The following is a 17020-nucleotide window of genomic DNA, read 5'->3' on the forward strand; positions in this document are numbered from 1 at the left end:
TAAAAATAAACAAACTTGTATTTTGTTGTAAATAAATAGGAGGTAAAAAGAAAGCTTTTAAAAAATATTTTTAAAAGCCCTGTCTCCATATGCAAAAACAATTCTCAAGTCCTTAAGGTCTAAAAGTTAGAATTACTTGTTGCAAAAAATGAAAACTCCCAAATATAATGGACACAGCTGCTGAACTGTTCTTAAGTTTTGCCAGAGTTTTGCAATTCCACCACCATCAAAAAGTTCTATAAAACAAACAAAAACCTTTCCCTGGGAGTTGACAATGAGTTCGCTATGTATTTGGACATCCACTGACATAGCCTTGTGCATTCTGTGCAGAATTTTTAACAGCACGTTCATTGTGCTATAGCAGTACAAGAAATATTATCTTTTTGCTTGAATCTCATCTTCCACTGACATGAAGGACTTACACAGCAATCCACGTTGCAGCTGGGGTGGTAGTGAACCAATGGATTCACTGCCACACCCACAGCCCTGCTGGCCAGGGTAGAAGCCGAAGGACTGTAATTTTCCACTTTGTTTTGCTAGCTCCACGAAACAGGCCTGCTTTGGATCCAGCAGATCCATCACCAACCCTATCCCAGCTTGTGTACAGTGTTCTGTTTCAGGGTCTTACAACAGTAAATGCTGGTAGAAACACGTTAGGCAGTTGAATGCACTCCACTGTGCTTTCAGCAGGCACAGTGGGGGCCTCATCCTCACCAGCAAAGACATCTCTACCACATCCAAACCCCCTCTAACCACTGGTGGACCTCGGTGTCTCAAATTTCAGTGGCACCCTGTGCAATGCCAAAATCTAGCCACCCACCTCCCACTCTACCTTGGAGCAATAGTGGTGGAGCTTGCTTCTGCGCCCCAAAAGTTATGTGCCCAGTGCGACCACCCCCCTACAGCTACCTCTCCTCTAACATTGCCTCCTCTAGTGGTGCCAAGACTCTGGAGGACCTTGCCCCAGGGAACCTGGCTGATTCCTCTCTGGTGGCATTTAGATGCCAGGTAAAGACAATTTTATTCAAGCTTATAATTTGTCTGAATTTTGAGCTGAAGCTTTTTGTAATTTCCTTTCTTCTTAACTGCTGTTTGCTTTTTGTTTTCAATTTTGATATTTTTTGAAAATTATGTTGATTTTAATCTGCTTTGGGCATCCTGTTATACATAATGGAAAGACAAGTGGAATACAAGTATAAATATATGTTCCAAAATGTATTCTATTAGCCCTTCTGAATACGTGCACAATTCCATGCTCTTTGTGCTTACATATGAGTAAGTTTTATACCACTAATACTCACTTCTCTAAGCCAAAGTGCCCAAATTGCAGAATGTCTTTTTTTAAAGCGGGGGGGGGGGGTTACAAGCCCACACAACCTTGTGTACACAAAGAACACTGGTTCAGTTTTAACTGAAGCAATTCCAACTCTTGCATTCATCAAAATGTTGATTACACCAAATAGTTATTCAAATCAAATCTGGCAGCTTGTGATACAACAGAGAATGGCCATTTTGCACGGGGGTTATGTTCCTAACCTGTGCACATCAGCAGAGCCCTGTTACATCTCTGACCCCCCTTTTCCGGCCACTTCGAGGTTGCAATGATGCACATGTGTGCAGCTACACACATACTGAACAAGCATAAAATGCTCGTTGCCTGTATACATCTTTTGGGGATACATTTTTGGGGTATAAAAAAAGAAACCTTTAAACACAAACACCCCACATCTCTGTATCAATGGACTCACAACATTTGAAAAATTATTTGTGAGTTTTAAATATTTTACAGATGGTACTCTTTCCAAATGTCTTTGTGGCAACAAACCAGCAGTTAATAAATTGCCTTTTTCCCTCAGGGTTTGAACACTTGGACAATTTCCTCCTCTTAAATATTATTTGATTCCCCCTGTTGCTGCTTTTAAAAATATTTCCTGCAGAAGAATCTGGATACTTGCTTTTATACTTTAATGGCAAAGAACATTTGAGATCCTTGGCTATAAAATATCCCACAACTCAAACCTCACTGCACTGGGATTTAATCCTAATTGCATGTATTTACACACTAGAACAATTTCAGCCTTTAACCACTGGAGTCATTACTTTGACTTCATAAACATAACCAGAAGCCAGATAAAACAGAAACCATAACAACTTTTGCCTAAAACCCATCAGAATCTTAAAGACACAGCTTCTTTTAAGAAAATCTTTACCATCTTTAACTGCAATAAATGTAACAGTCATTTTTATGATGCAGTAGGCAAGCCAGAAACCAAACATAAATTACATTTGTCATCTCTTCTCTTTAGCAAAGGGTCTCCAAATACTATGACAGTTTAAATGCACTGATATAGAAAGCCATGTGCTGTAAATGACTTAATCACAGACTATTTGACATGAATAACAAGACAGTATACATGCAATATAAACTTGCACATAACAATTTTTGAAATCCCGTTCCTTTCTTCAAGAGATAGATATATTCTGACCACTAGGAAAACAAAGAGTGGGCTGTGGGAACTGTATACCTACTTTATAAGACCATCCTCCATGTAAATGTCAGCATAGAATGACTGATCATCATTGACTATCCTCCCTCCCTTAATGAGAAGACGGTCGCTCTGTGAAGAGAAAGAAAAGATTTTTATTTGACAGATGTTATGCATATGTTTGCATCTCCTTTTTATAACACAGGGTGTCCATGGAAAGAGTAACACAAAGCCAATGAACTGTGCTTAGTTAAAGTAGGCCCAATCTTTAATCAATTCCATCTCTGTTTGGCATAAGTTACAAATTATCTGCCCATTTCCCTAGAGCTGGCTAGCTGCTGCAATCCCACTGCTGTCTATGAACAAGCGGCAGTTTCACCTGGACGCTATTGATATTGTTACTACTGAACAGTTCTGAGAGTTCTTTTTTAACAGCATTCAGTGTAGAAGCTAATTTTGAGCACCATCATATCAACATTACATTGGGGGGGGGCTCACAACATTAAAATCATCTGCATTGGAAGGTGCAAAAGATTTAGTTCAACACTTGGACCAAAGGAAAGACTTACCAACTTCCTATAGACCAGGCATGGCCAAACGTGGCCCTCCAGATGTTTTGGGACTACAACTCCCATCATCCCTAGCTAACAGGACCAGTGGTCAGGGATGATGGGAATTTTCGTCCCAAACATCTGGAGGGCCAAGTTTGGCCATGCCTGCCATAGATCTTCAACTGGTGGATAGGGATCTATTACTGGGTCACAGCCAGACCTAAGGCAAGTCAAAATATCAGCACCATTTAAGTTAAAAAAATTAGAGAGGGTACACAAATGGGCTAAAGGTGGGTCCTGGGCCTGAAAAGGTTGACCATCATAGAATAACCAACATAATCCACAGTGCTGGGCCACAAGCAGCAAGCTGGTACATGCCAGAACCAATTACTCCCAAGGACTCCAGAAAGAGTTAATTGGTCCCTTGTGGTTAAACTAAGGCAGTTTCGTATCCCCACTGTTTACACCAGTGGCGGGGGGGGGGGGGGGCTCTTTCACTGCACCAGTTTTTTTTAATGTATTTATGAAAGTTATTCCTTTGGATGTTACCATATCACTGTGTCTCATGGATCAGGCCAATGGTCCATCTAGCCCAGCATCCTGTTCTCACAATGGCCAAGAAGCTGCCTATGGGTAGCCTAAAAGCAGCATTCAACTGGAAACCCAGACAATGTTTGATTTCTGCATTCCCGACTCAAAATATTTTTTGACTAAAATGTCCTTGCCTCAAATTCTAAGACAATTTACAAAAAATAAAAAAACACCACAATTTTTGTTATTTCGGCAAGCACTCTTCTTCCTTTTCACTATCTTTTCTCTCTCTTTTTGTCATAGGAGACAACAAAATCAAATAAACACGACCCCCAGACTAATGTGCCCATCCAACTCTGTACAGGCCAAGGATTCAGTTACATGCCATGCATGCGCTGCACACATTCCAACACCGTAATTGGGGCAGCCCCTCCTTGGGAGAAGCTCCGTGCACACTCTGCAGCCTTAAGACATTTTGGATGAAAGGCAATGTTTTTGTGTTGTAGAAAGGTCAGTTCACTGTAAAAATGAGCTTCCTAAAAATGCTTCAAGAAAGTTGAATGATTGTTTCCGTTTTAGCTATTTGGCTACCAGCTTGAGGGAACTGTAAGGTTTGCAGCAGTGGAAATGAATATTTAGGGGGAGGGAACCCAAAGTAAATAAACCTCCCCTTCACGAACAACCCAATGAGATGGTCACTGGCTCTAGAGAAAAGTAAACACTAATGGGGGGGAGGCAAAAAAAAAAGCACCAGTTGTGAAAAAACAAGTTTGAATATATATGCAAAAAAGTAAAAAAAATCATAATGTATACGAGTGCCAAACCAATGTAATAATAAAAGTATAAAACACTATTTACAAAGAAACCCCATCTGCAACAAAATTTGTCTCTCCCATATCAGTCTCTACAGCCACAGTAGGTGCTGCAACGTTCCAGCAGTTTGACTTCACCCCCCAAGGTGCACTCCTCTATTGTTTCCAACAAGAACCCAAAATTGGGTCTCCAGCTGTTTTTATACTACAGTTCCTACCATCCATGACCACTGGTCCTGCTAGCTAGGCATGATGGGTGTTGTAGTCCAAAACTGCTGGAAATCCAAGTCTGGGGAAACCCTGTTCCATACCTACCCCATATATCTTACTTCCCAATGAGATCCAAAGCAAGACCTCATGCAAACATCGTAATAAAAATCAGGGGGAAATAATGCAAGAAATACTCCCTTGGATACACAGAGTCCTTTTCTGAAATGCATTCACCTCTTCCACACATCACACTTAGCTTAGCACAAATGAGTGGGCTTCCAGAGAGGGAGCTTGCAGATGCTTTGCTCCTCCATGGTCCTTTCTGCTGCTGCGCCATGCTGACACACATGACTCGTGAACCAGGAATAGTTATTTCCGTTCACACAAAAAGGGCTTTGTTTTCTTAGCTGTTACAATAACCTACACATTTGGTTAGTTTCTTTACTCTCTGCAACCTTGAATCCCCACTGTTATGGGTTCCATGGTTATTCGGAGTATAGTCCAAGCATATCAGTTAAGTGAATAGACATTACAATACAGATTGCTAGTTAAGGATCGCTAGTCTTCCAAATAGATAAATGACCCTGGACGGTTAAGTCCAGTCAAAGGCGTGTGGCGCTCATCTTGCTTCAGGCCAAGGGAGCCAGCGTTTGTCCACAGACAGCTTTCCTGGTAATGTGGCCAGCATAACTAAACTGCTTCTGATGCAACAGAACAGAAGCCAGAGTGCTTGGAAATGCTGTTTACTGCTACAGCAGTACCTATTTATCTACTTGCAGTGGTGTGCTTTTGAACTGCTAGGTTGGCAAAAGCTAGGACAGAGCAATGGGAGCTCACCCCATTATGGGGATTCATACCGCCAACCTTCTGATTGGCAAGCCCAAGAGGCTTAGTGGTTTAGACCACAGCACCACCTGTCTTCCAAATAACCCAAGGCTTGTAGATATTAGAAGGGAATTTATGACAACAACAGTTCCCCCCCTCCAACCTCTTCATTCTTCATGGCATCTACTTCTATAATAAAGTTGGCCTTCCTGGACAGGTGAAAATTCAAATAAGCAACAACTCGAGTTCATAATTCCTGAGGTGCAATGAGACAAAAAATACAATTCTCTGTTCTTAAACATCATCTTTCTCACTCGTACACAACCTGTGATTTTACTGATTTTAAGGTGTGCTGTTATGCTTTGTTCCCAAATGAGAAGTTTCTTGGAAGACCTCCTACAAACATTTTTCAAATGCCCAACACATCTGAAAGAGACAGGGGTACATATGTATTATCCGTATGGTCTCCCATTAAAGGACCCCAAGTTTTATTCACATGTTGTAATACAATATGAAATACACTGTTAAAAACAACTATACAATTTCAGCTTGTTTCTTAGATTACCCTAAGACTTCTGCATTCTAATAGTACACATAACACCTTGGGTTAAGTACTTAATTCGTTCCGGAGGTCTGTACTTAACCTGAAACTGTTCTTAACCTAAAGCACTACTTTAGCTAATGGGGCCTCCTGCTGCTGCCGCGCCGCCGGAGCACGATTTCTGTTCTCATCCTAAAGCAAAGTTCTTAACCTGAAGCACTATTTCTGGGTTAGCGGAGTCTGTAACTTGAAGCGCATGTAACCTGAAGCATATGTAACCCGTGGTACCACTGTATAATGAATATCTGGTGATTTCCTCAGCACAAAATAACAAGCAAGCTCTTGACAAAAATCTCACCTAGGCTGATCAATTTCAGTTCTAGACACCAAGTTTCCCAAAATTGTGAAGCAAACAGAATAATTAGGGGGTGTGGCAAAATAACATTGCCTATACTAAAGGGCTGGTGGGAAAGTGTTGAAGGTCAGGCCAGGAATTCATAAGCAGAATGTATCAAGTGTGAGCAAATTACATTGTAGCACAATCTGTGTTTGTTTTAATACAGTACAGTACTAGATCTGCAATGCTTTTTTAAAAAAATCTTTATCTTCTAGATTCAGACCCGTGCTCTAAAATGTGATCTCCAAATAAAAAAAAATATGTGATGTGGAGAAAATAAAAAGTGAACAATCTGCTCGTACCAGCACTCACAGAGGGATGATTCTGACAGGGCTCAATACAGCCTTCCCCTGTCTGCATGCTTGCAGCCCAACAAAACCTTAAGAGGAACAAAAGGTCTGTGTGCACCTCCCTTATTGCCACCTTGTCCTAACTCACTGCTGAATGCAAGTTACTTAACTTTTTTGACTGAAGTACATTTTCCCCCTTCTGAATTCTTAAAGGGCAGAGGTAACTGATGCTAATGCATCTGAATAAAGGAGGCACAGCACAGTTAGAAGTTTATTTTGGTCTACTGTTGCTGTAGCGAAAGTATACAGGAATGTAATGGCCTTAGTGGTTGTTTCATTGATATTTAAAAGTTTTGCATTTATTATAATTTGTGCCGAGCCCTAGTAGCAGTAAAATAAGAAAGAGGAAGGCCAGCACCAACTCCATTAGTTGGTAGGCAGAAAAGGGTGGGGGATGGCACATTCAATGACATCATGTCTATTCTGGCACAGAAAGTTCTGGATTCGTTCATATGCAAGAGGAACTAAAGAGGAAACTGAAGCGCTTATCAGGAAACGGGCCTGACTAATTCAAGGGCTTTTGCATGCTTACCAAGATCTCCCGGGCTATTACAATAAACACACTGTTCATCCTGCCAAAGCTCATTTCTGCTTCCCCACACCCAGCCATGTCTTCCTGCCAACCCTGTTTCAGGCTGCATCATTAGCCACTGTTGGCCTGAGGGAAATTTTATCTGCAAGATACAGATGAGAGAAATCACATTCATGGAGTCACAACAAAAGCACCAAGAATCTAAGTGCATCTTGGATTCTCTTTGGAAATTCTGGCACAGATCCCAGGCCTTCTCTGTTACCTCCTTTGAGCATCCTGTTAAATGAAGATGCCTCTCTGTGGCTACAGGAAACTTTATTGCTTGTTCATTCTCACATAAATGTTACCCTACACACCAGATGTTTTCTACCAAAAGGATAAACAGCAAAGAGTTATCTACCACCTTTAAGATTAAAAAGTTATTACAGCATACACTGCCATGAACTATTAAGAGCAGAGACTCATTTGGCTACTCCTCTGCAAGTTTGTACAGGAAGAGACATTAGTACTGTCTGACTGCAAAAGCAAGATCAGGAAGGCAGATGGCTTGATTTTAAAAAGATGCAAGCCACCATGAACTCCCATTTCCCCCCTGCCATCCAAAAATCCTTGCACAAAACAACACTGACTTTATGAGAAAAGAAGGGTGCACATGGAATACTAATGCACGGGTTTCTTTTAGTTGAGATTGAATGTACACAGGTAGAATGGTAGCACAATTCAGCCCTTCATGTTTCACAAGCATAAATCACTCCCATGAATGGGACAAACTGCACTGATGCTCTACTATGAATACAATCTATTTATCCTTGTAGTAATTCACAGGCAAACATTCACTCTATGTAGACTAACTGCATAGATTTGTAATGGAAGTAACGTTTGTAGATATGTGAAATGGCCCCAAGACTGATACTGAAACTTCTGGCACCTCTGCCAGATTCCTTGATAGCTGGTGTCTATAAAAATCTGGAGAGGATTATGCACCACAGGATGGATCAGTAAAAACCATTTTTTTCTCTGAAACAACTTTTTCTCTCTCCAAAAGATTAGTTAGGTTTGTTTTGTGGTTTAAAACAAAATCTAAATTCAGTTCAAACATGTTTAAAGCAATTGACTCTGTAGAAGGAATATTGTCTTAAAAATAGAAACAAAAGGCAAACATATGCAACTTTCAAGATCACATATTACAGATATGACACATGTAATATATATTCTAGTTATCACTGAGGAAGCCATGAATATTTAGAAGTCAACCAAAGAGCATTTCCCTTTTCCACTGAAATGGACAGTGTGATATAGTGTTTAGAATGTTGGACTGAGAGAACTGGGTTCAAATCTTCACTTGGCCATGAAGTGATTTTAGACCAGTCACTACTCTAGCTTGTAGGACTGTTGTGAGTATAAAATGGAAGGTGGGAGCTATGCATGCTGTCTTATACTTCTTGTAGGAAAGGTTGGATATAAATGTAGCTAACAACAATAAACTTCTGGTTACTTAATGTTCATGTAAGTGATCTTGCTAAGTGTCCTTGCATATGCAAGAGCACCAGGCACTCCTAATTTTAAAACTATTCCAAATCTGCAGGAAGTGCTTTTGTACAAAGGCCATGTAGGCTACACGATCAGAGGTTCTGGATTATATTCATAGGTTGTATGAAGAAGTTTTAATTGCTACAACAACCAGTTAGGATGCATGTTAATAGATGAATTAGAAAAGTGGAAATTTGGTTTAATTCATTGGTTTAAAATTGACCCTTTTCCTGGTGACTTTAAAAATCTATATTGATCAATCCAGTCAAATGTTCCTGGTAGGCAGCACAAATGTGCAATTACTAGCATGCTCCCTACCAACAACAATGGTCTGTAGAAAGGCAGATTGATCTAAAATAAATAACTGATTTAAAATCCCTACCACAAAGGACCAATTGTAAATCAAGTTTCCAATTCCTATGTATTTCCAGCTTGTGGGGGGAAATATATGCTATGGCTAACCCTGTGTCTTCTGTATTTTCAAGTGTCTTGGCCCCAAGCCAAGCCATTGAGTATTACTCTTACTGTCCTTATTAGCTCCTGAACCCAACACCCCCTTTGCCTTTGAAATGGAACCAAAGCATCAAGAGAAGCCAGAACTTTAACAGACAAGCCACAAAGTAATTCTATTCACTGGGTTTCTTTAAAAAACACAATGGGCAGTATTCCTCAGGAAATCAATTTCACTGTGATTGTGTGTTTCAAGCAACATATCTTCTGATAAAGTTTTTAACACTGGTGTTAGGGTTCAGTAGTGGTAGTGGCAGAAGGGTGGGTATGGGGCTTTTTTCCAGGGGTAACACACCGGAACTCAGTTCTGACACCTCTCAGGTGGGTGCCATTGCCATTTTAAGAGAAAGGGGAAGGTGTTCCTGGTGAGTTCCAGCACCTGCTTTTCTAGAAAAATAGCACTGCATATACTTGTGATTTATTTCATCTTTCAGATTGCTTTCAAATGATAGACCATGCCTTCCCTACCTTCTCATATTTTTGGGACATCATATTTGACATTTGTAAAAAACAATAGAGAAACAGAAAACAAACAGGAGTCCAAGTTATAAGAACAGTTTTTTCTGTTAAAAAAAATAACATTCATCTAAATCTTAAGTCCCCTCCTCATTTTACTTTTGAAAGACTGGAGTAGATTCTTTCTACTCTACTTCTTTCATACATATTCAAAGGTCTAAGGGGGGAAAGCCATCTTATACAATTTTGGGCAGCACATGCACACAGAGTACTGCTGGAGTAGCTCCATAGTTTGTTCATCTTGTCTCCCACATGATGTTTTCCTGGAACTTTTATAGGCATAGGTGCGACTCTCAGATGTATACTCATATTTCAAAGTATTGGGTATGTGGCCAATGAAGTATGTTAAATTAGCATAAAACATACATATATTAGAGCCGCTTCCTGACTTGGCAGGAGTATGAAAATGGAATTTTACACAGACTCTTTATACACTGCAGAGTTATATAGAGAATGGTCTCACAGCAGACAATGGAATTCTACTATTGCAACTAAGCAGATTTGGCCTGTTAAAATGATTGAATCAAGGAGTCCTATGTAAACTATTCTGGGTGTGTGTAGTAAAGGCATGCTTCCTTGAAAACCATCTCTTTGCCATTACTTTTCTTCGAAATTGCTTAACACTTGCATGCAATTCCTGGTCCTCTGCAACACTTCACAGGCCAAAAGATGTTCAGAAATACAGTAACTGGGTACATGTTTTGAGACTCAGGTCAGAAAAGGAACAGGTTAGCTTCAGCCAGGAAGATAATACTTTACATATTTACAGTCCACAAGGCACATGGCTTGGAAGAAGGGCAGAGTTTAAATGTTATTCCTGTTACTGAAAGAAACATTACAAAGGTCATGCACTGACAACAATGCAGCTCTCTCTTGTAAAAGAGTGCTGTTATGTCCCCTCTTTTTTACCAAGACAATCCAAAAATCACAATCTCTGGGAATTGCAGGGGTAAGTGAATAGTGTTCTACATACTGTACAAGGTACAGTGGTGCCTCGCAAGACGAAATTAATTCGTTCAGCGAGTTGTGTCGTCTAGCGATTTTTTCGTCTTGTGGAGCACGGATTCGCTGGGTATTAACGGCTTTAAGAAGAAGGAAGCAAACTCACAAGACGTTTTTGTCTTGCGAAGCAAGCCCATAGGGAAAATCGTCTTGCGAAGCAACGCAAAAAACGAAAAACCCTTTCGTCTTGCGCGTTTTTCGTCTTGCGAGGCATTCGTCTTGCGAGGTACCACTGTATGCATTATCCTGGTGGTGTGGTTACTATTAGAAACCTCAGCTTCATGAACAACTTTCCACTGGGTTCACCAGTTGGGTATATATGGTATATTCCCCAATATACCATATTTTTATAAACAAAAATATACTGTGGAGCTAGGAGATGCCCGGTGGAAAAACGACTAGTCTAAAAATAAAATCATGTAGTTGATGCAGATGTAGTTGAGAAAGTCACTTTACCTTCAAGACTCCATTTTTCTTCCCAAAGTGAAGATCTAATATATTGATGAGGAGTAAAAAAACACTAGTGAAATATTCCGAATCGGAATCTTGCATGCTCTTTGCATGCAATCCAAGATTCATCTATTGTCTTTAGTATAGTCAATTATCTGGCAAGACTTAAAAAAATAAACATAGCATCAATTGTAATTTTGATCCCTAAGAGTCTATTTTGAGCAAAACACATACTATTTGTATAGTCTGTATCTTATCTGTCTCACATCTTTACTTCCTAACCTAAGCCCACTGAGCTTTTGCAATATTGGCCAGTTCCAATATATTATCTACAACTTATTTTATTCAGTCTACCTCACCATCTTCCTAATTCAGGTGTCTAGGTAATCTCACTATACATGTATAGCCATATTCAAGATGGCAACGCCCTGAGAACACAGTGAAAATAGCCACACATGCACAATACAGCTGCTGCTCATGAGCACCAGTATGAAAGACAAGACAGACACCCTGCCATTCCCATTTCATCAGACTGCTTTTCAACAATATGCAAGATGAATATCTGCACAAGTTGTAGTGGATTTCTTAGTTTATGTACAAGCTAAGTACAAACAAGCAACACTATTATTCTGCAAGATTTTGGCTTATCCCCAAGGATCACGCAGAAACTGTTATGCCTGAGTTTAGGCAGAGCCCCACCCATACAACCAGGCACACATCACTGCCTGTGGAAGCGTACTACTGTTTTCACTCCAATATTCATTACTAGCAGTGAGATTTACTGGCAGCTATGATGACAAAGGGATTCAGTGCTCTTATACCTCAAGAATTTATTTTCTTGATCTCAGATGTTCTTCTACAGCATTGCAATCCCCTGCTAGTCAACCTGTCAAATGAGGAAAAAACGATGGGCTGTGCACAGCCTGAGCTGGCCACATGTGGCAATCAGTGTTGTGGGCAGAAGAAATATTGAATACCAGTATACCCTTTCCCTCTTGGAAATTACTTCTGGTTCCTGGGTGGTCACACCCTTTCAAATGCAGGGACGCACCTCCCTGTAGAAAGTGGGGGTGGGGTTCCCCCATGACTCCTAAGAAAGCAGTTCTTCAATGTGTCATGTCTTCAGGGGACCAACATCTCATATACTGAACAAGGAACATTCTTGCAATAGTACACACCTTACAGTTCTGTACAATGTGGTTACCATGTGGTATAGAATTGACAATTATTAACACTATCAGAGGACTGTTAGGTGTACGTCTTTAAAGGTGAATACCTAACTTTACCATTTATTTTCCAGCTACACCATCTTGAACTGCTTTTTAAAATGACATTAATTTGAGAGAGTGCTGCTGAGAATGCTTTAAAAACCCCTGAAAAGAATAATATCACCCTCAAATAATTTATTTATTATCACTACTTTTATCCTGACTTTAGATCCACAGCACTAAATGCCATAATTTTTTAAGCTAATTGCAGCCATAAAATAACCAAAGAAGAACTACGAAACAACACACAATAGTGAGCAGCTGGACCCTAGTGCAGCTGGACTTTCCACTATTTCAAAGAAAGCATAAGAAAGCATATGCTGAATACCAAGATAGGTGCGGCCCCACTGCACAGAGCGTCAAAGAGGCAAAACTGCTGCAGTCAGGTGCAGCAGCACAAAAGAAAACAATATCATGGGATTTAGCTAGCTAATGTAGGTCACACCTTCTAGACCTAAGAGAGAAGAAAATGTAACACTTTTACATGGCTGCTTTATAGTATTATACTGTGCATGTACACACCTAGCTGCTTTATCTGAAAGCAGGTAAAAATCGGCTTAAATATTAAATGACTTTGGCATTAAAGGCAAATAATTCAGTACTGCCAGAAATGTGAGAGTAAAATAAGATGCTGGCTATGTCTACTTCTTTTATATAATTAGTCCCAACTGTCTAGTCTGCGACTCTCAGTGTTTTTCACCTGAAAAGAAAAATATCTGTTCCAAAAAAGGTTCAAGAAAACTGGCTGTTTCAGTGGGGGTGGGGTGGGTGGGTTGGTGACAAAAACAAACTGGCAGCTATAGTTAACATAAACTCATCCCTTATTTAAGGTCACAGGTAGGAAAATATGCCCCACAAATCACAAAATGAATCCATGAGCATCAATTTTATTCAAATGCTTTTAAGCCATTAAATGGGCAAACAAAAGAAAGCACTCAATAAAATCCCATCAGAAAAGGCAATCCTTTAGTGAAATTAGTTGCCCTCTAAACAAGCACAGTGGAAGACAAAATATCTGTTAAGCTTCTCCCCCCTCCAACCCAGTGTGTGTGCGAGTGTGTGTGTGTGCATGCTTGGTTGTGCTGCTTCCTTTGTTTGCCTCAAAGATGGAGTAGCCACCCGTTCCCCCAATGCATACCCTATCCCACAAAAGATTTCATTAAAATGCATTGGAGACAAAGCACAGCTGCACTCCTTGCACCTGAAGCCAGCGACAATAAACCCCAGGCCTATTAAAGACCAAGGGGGTACCCCCTCTGCAAGCCGTTTCATTGCATCAACAATAAATCAGGGTGGAGTATGAAGCCACTGGAAATGCATCTGCAGGGCACACACTGATGCAAAGATGCAAAACACACTGCTATTTTCCACGGTATTTCCCCCCATGCTCTCCAACAGACAGTTTTTATTTCATGTTAACAAGCAAACCATTATTTAGAAGAAGAGAAAATTATATATTTCACATTCATTTGTAAAACAAAGCTTTCACATTTACAGATGAATCAATTCCTCTTTTTCCTGAGCCAGTCAAAGCACATGACGCACCCAAATATGCAGCAAACGAAACTATGCAGCAGGCAACTTAGGCATACCAGTGTTCCTGCTTAAAAAAAAAAAAGGAGTGGTGACAGAACAAAAAACAAAAACAAGGGTCTGTCCAAAGCATTTAAAAAGTGATCAAACATCCTGAACTGAACAAGGAGGGGTATCTACTCCCAACATGCAGGGTTGAAAACAGAATGTCACTAAATCCTCACCATGCCCCACAGACATGGACAACAGACATGAAGGGGGAGTGGGGGGGGGGAGAGAAGAGAGATTTGATAGCAACATTTTGGGGCTTGAAGATACTGCAGTCTGATATCACTGCTTCACACAAGTACAGTCCTCCCAGACAGTAATTTAACAGCACAAGACAATGAAGGTCCCCCCCTCCGTGTCAATTGTACAGTTTATGGAAGTCCCAAGATTTACTTAAACAGGGCTGCCCCTGCATGCACCTCCTCATTTTTGCAAGCTGGCTGGCTTTTTAATATCCCTCGCAAATATGAATTGAATCAGCACCAGCTTCTTACAAAACTAGACTGACATGGGTAGTAGCTGGTGGGGATGAGTAAACTAATACAAAACAAATGTGAAGACAGAAGCATAAATGCAGCAAACATGAAGAGCGGAGGGTGGGGAGAACGAAAGAAGATATGTTAAGCCACTCACTGTTATCCTGGGGATGTTCTTCTTGCCCTGATAACCAGACATGACGTTCGGCTGTTGTGGCAGGGATAGAACCAGCTCCTATCCTCCAACCTAGGAGCAGTACCAGCTTGCAATGCAGCTCAAGCTCAGGTGAAACAAATGGTGCTTCCTTCCTTTCCTCGTCTTCCTCTCTGTCTTGCCCCCTCCCACTTGTTTCACACAATAGTAAATCCTCTCCCTCCCTCCTCTTTTACCAATGACAGCTGGGACCCTGTAAGACAGGAATGGCTGATGAGGCGACTCCTCCCTTCTCCTTCTTCCCAGTCTCGCTTTCTCTGTGCATTGATTTTTCTCTCCTCGCCTTATTTGCCTCACCCACTCCAAGCTGCAGTCATAGCAGTAAGGCATGACAGCCGCTAGAGGGTAGCAGTGGAAAGACTGGCTACCAGATTTGCAAAGGGACTGGGCAAGGCCCATAAGCTCTTTCCCAGGGACGTTAGCTACTGCAGAAGAAGCAAGGAGCTACAAGCCAGCACTGACAATTCAAGGGAGCAGTCAGAAAAGCACATCAAACTTCCCAGAGACTAGCAAGCAGCTAAGATTTTAGGAATTAGTATCCACAGATGGTCAGAGATATTTCATCTCTTTGAGCAACAAATGACTTCTAGTTTAAGGTTACCAGATTTTTTTCAATGAATCTGCGGACACTTTTCAACTTCAATGGATTTTGTATGGGGACTGATTTGTAAATCCGGGGACTGTCCCCAGGCAACGGGGACGTCTGGTAACCTTATTCTAGTTTGTTTCTTGTCTAAAACAGATGTTTTAACAAAATGTACATAAGTGGAAGAGTAGCAGCTAAGTTGGCATGTGGTAAAGTAGACTAAAAACTTTGTAAAGGAAGAGGCAGTTAAGCTAGTGCTCATATTTACAACAGTATTTCTTTTGTAAGAAAGTCTCCTTAAAATCCATACACAGCTTTCCAAACTTTCCAATTTGGTGACACACATTTTAGACAATGCATTCAGTTTTACTAGCAAATCGGAGGATAAACTAACCCCCTTCCAGCCCTGGGAAGAGCATGGGGAGCATTCCCATGACACACCTACACAATGCAGCTGACACAATAATGTGTTGTGACACACATCATTTTTCATATTGTGGTGATTCTTCCACCATCCCCTGCAAAGTAATCTTCTTGTTCTCATGGTTTTAGACCAAGCTTGAAAACCTAACCCATTTCAACTCTATTTCACTGGAAAGTGCTCCCTAAGGAATTCAAAACCCATCCATTTTTAAAATCTTGCTGTTGTTCGGAAAATAGTGTGTGCAGGAAAGGGAGAAGTGCAACAGGGTTACAATACCTAACTTTATTTTAGAACAACAACCCCCCCACCTGGTTGTTTTTTTAGAATTTTCATATTTATTTTTTTGGTCAAAATGATCAATATTTTTTCAAAGGTTTTTATTTCAAAATCCATTTCTTTCAGGGCTTGTGAAAAGTAATTGACATACATAAAGCTGGGGGGGGGCACAAAACAAGCAAAATCAAAAAGTTTCTCATCATCAAGCCCTCTGGAATATAAACTTTCTTTGTTCTAAAAAGTTTTACAGTGTGGTTAGGGGGTCTAAGATTGTTGATGTGGTTTGTGGATATTGCGCTTCATACCTGAGGTGAGATAATCTCATCCATTTGCAGAACATATGTACAAAATATCTGCTCTGTAAGCTGAAGGGAGGGCAGGGGAAATATTGTATAGTCAGCCACTAGAGCTTGTGGAAGAAGCAAACTATCCTAAGGCACATTCTAGAATTCCCACTAAGCACCCAGGGTTTTAACCACAAACCCCTTGGTATGAGTCCAGGACTGTGGGTGCTCAGACCACAGAGCCACTTCAGGGTCCACCACCTACCATGTCAGCCGACAGACTATGCCAGTAGAGATGGCTCACACTTACCCTTAGAAACGCTTATTTTCAGTGGAGACAAAAACATTTGCCAGTTGGGTTGACTGGAAATTCAGTACTTCCACAGTAGCTAGCAAATGACTAAATGACTCTGACTTGTGTAACGTAACAGCTCTTGTTGCTCAGTGATTCTTCATTTTGATAAATATGCAATGAAGAACTTTTACCTCCAGGGACTTTCACATTTCAACAATTTACACCACCCTCAGAATTCATGCAGAGAAGTTAGAGAATAAAGTGGACCCAAACATGGGCTTTCTTTTGTATGAGTCTTTATGCATATTGATTAATCTGCATCCTTCTGCTACATTAACCTTTCCCACTTTCTACTCTTGTTCCACTCTCAGAT

At 40.6% G+C, this 17020-nt stretch overlaps 1 protein-coding gene across 4 annotated transcripts in view; it reads right to left on the minus strand.

The window, feature by feature from the left end:
- Positions 1–17020, minus strand: part of DPYSL3 (dihydropyrimidinase like 3) — a 59384-nt gene that overhangs the window by 22901 nt on the left and 19463 nt on the right. For 2 of the 4 annotated variants that reach the window (XM_083593990.1, XM_083593989.1), the window contains exon 2: positions 2530–2618. In XM_083593990.1, the coding sequence (XP_083450116.1) occupies positions 2530–2618 (89 nt within the window). Of the gene's footprint in view, positions 1–2529; positions 2619–14725; positions 15160–17020 lie in introns of those variants that run through there. The other 2 variants (XM_083593991.1, XM_083593992.1) reach the window with 2 other exon arrangements.

Source organism: Podarcis filfolensis, assembly GCF_964270895.1.
Source record: "Podarcis filfolensis genome assembly, chromosome: 2".
Classification (NCBI taxonomy): Eukaryota; Metazoa; Chordata; class Lepidosauria; order Squamata; family Lacertidae; genus Podarcis; species Podarcis filfolensis.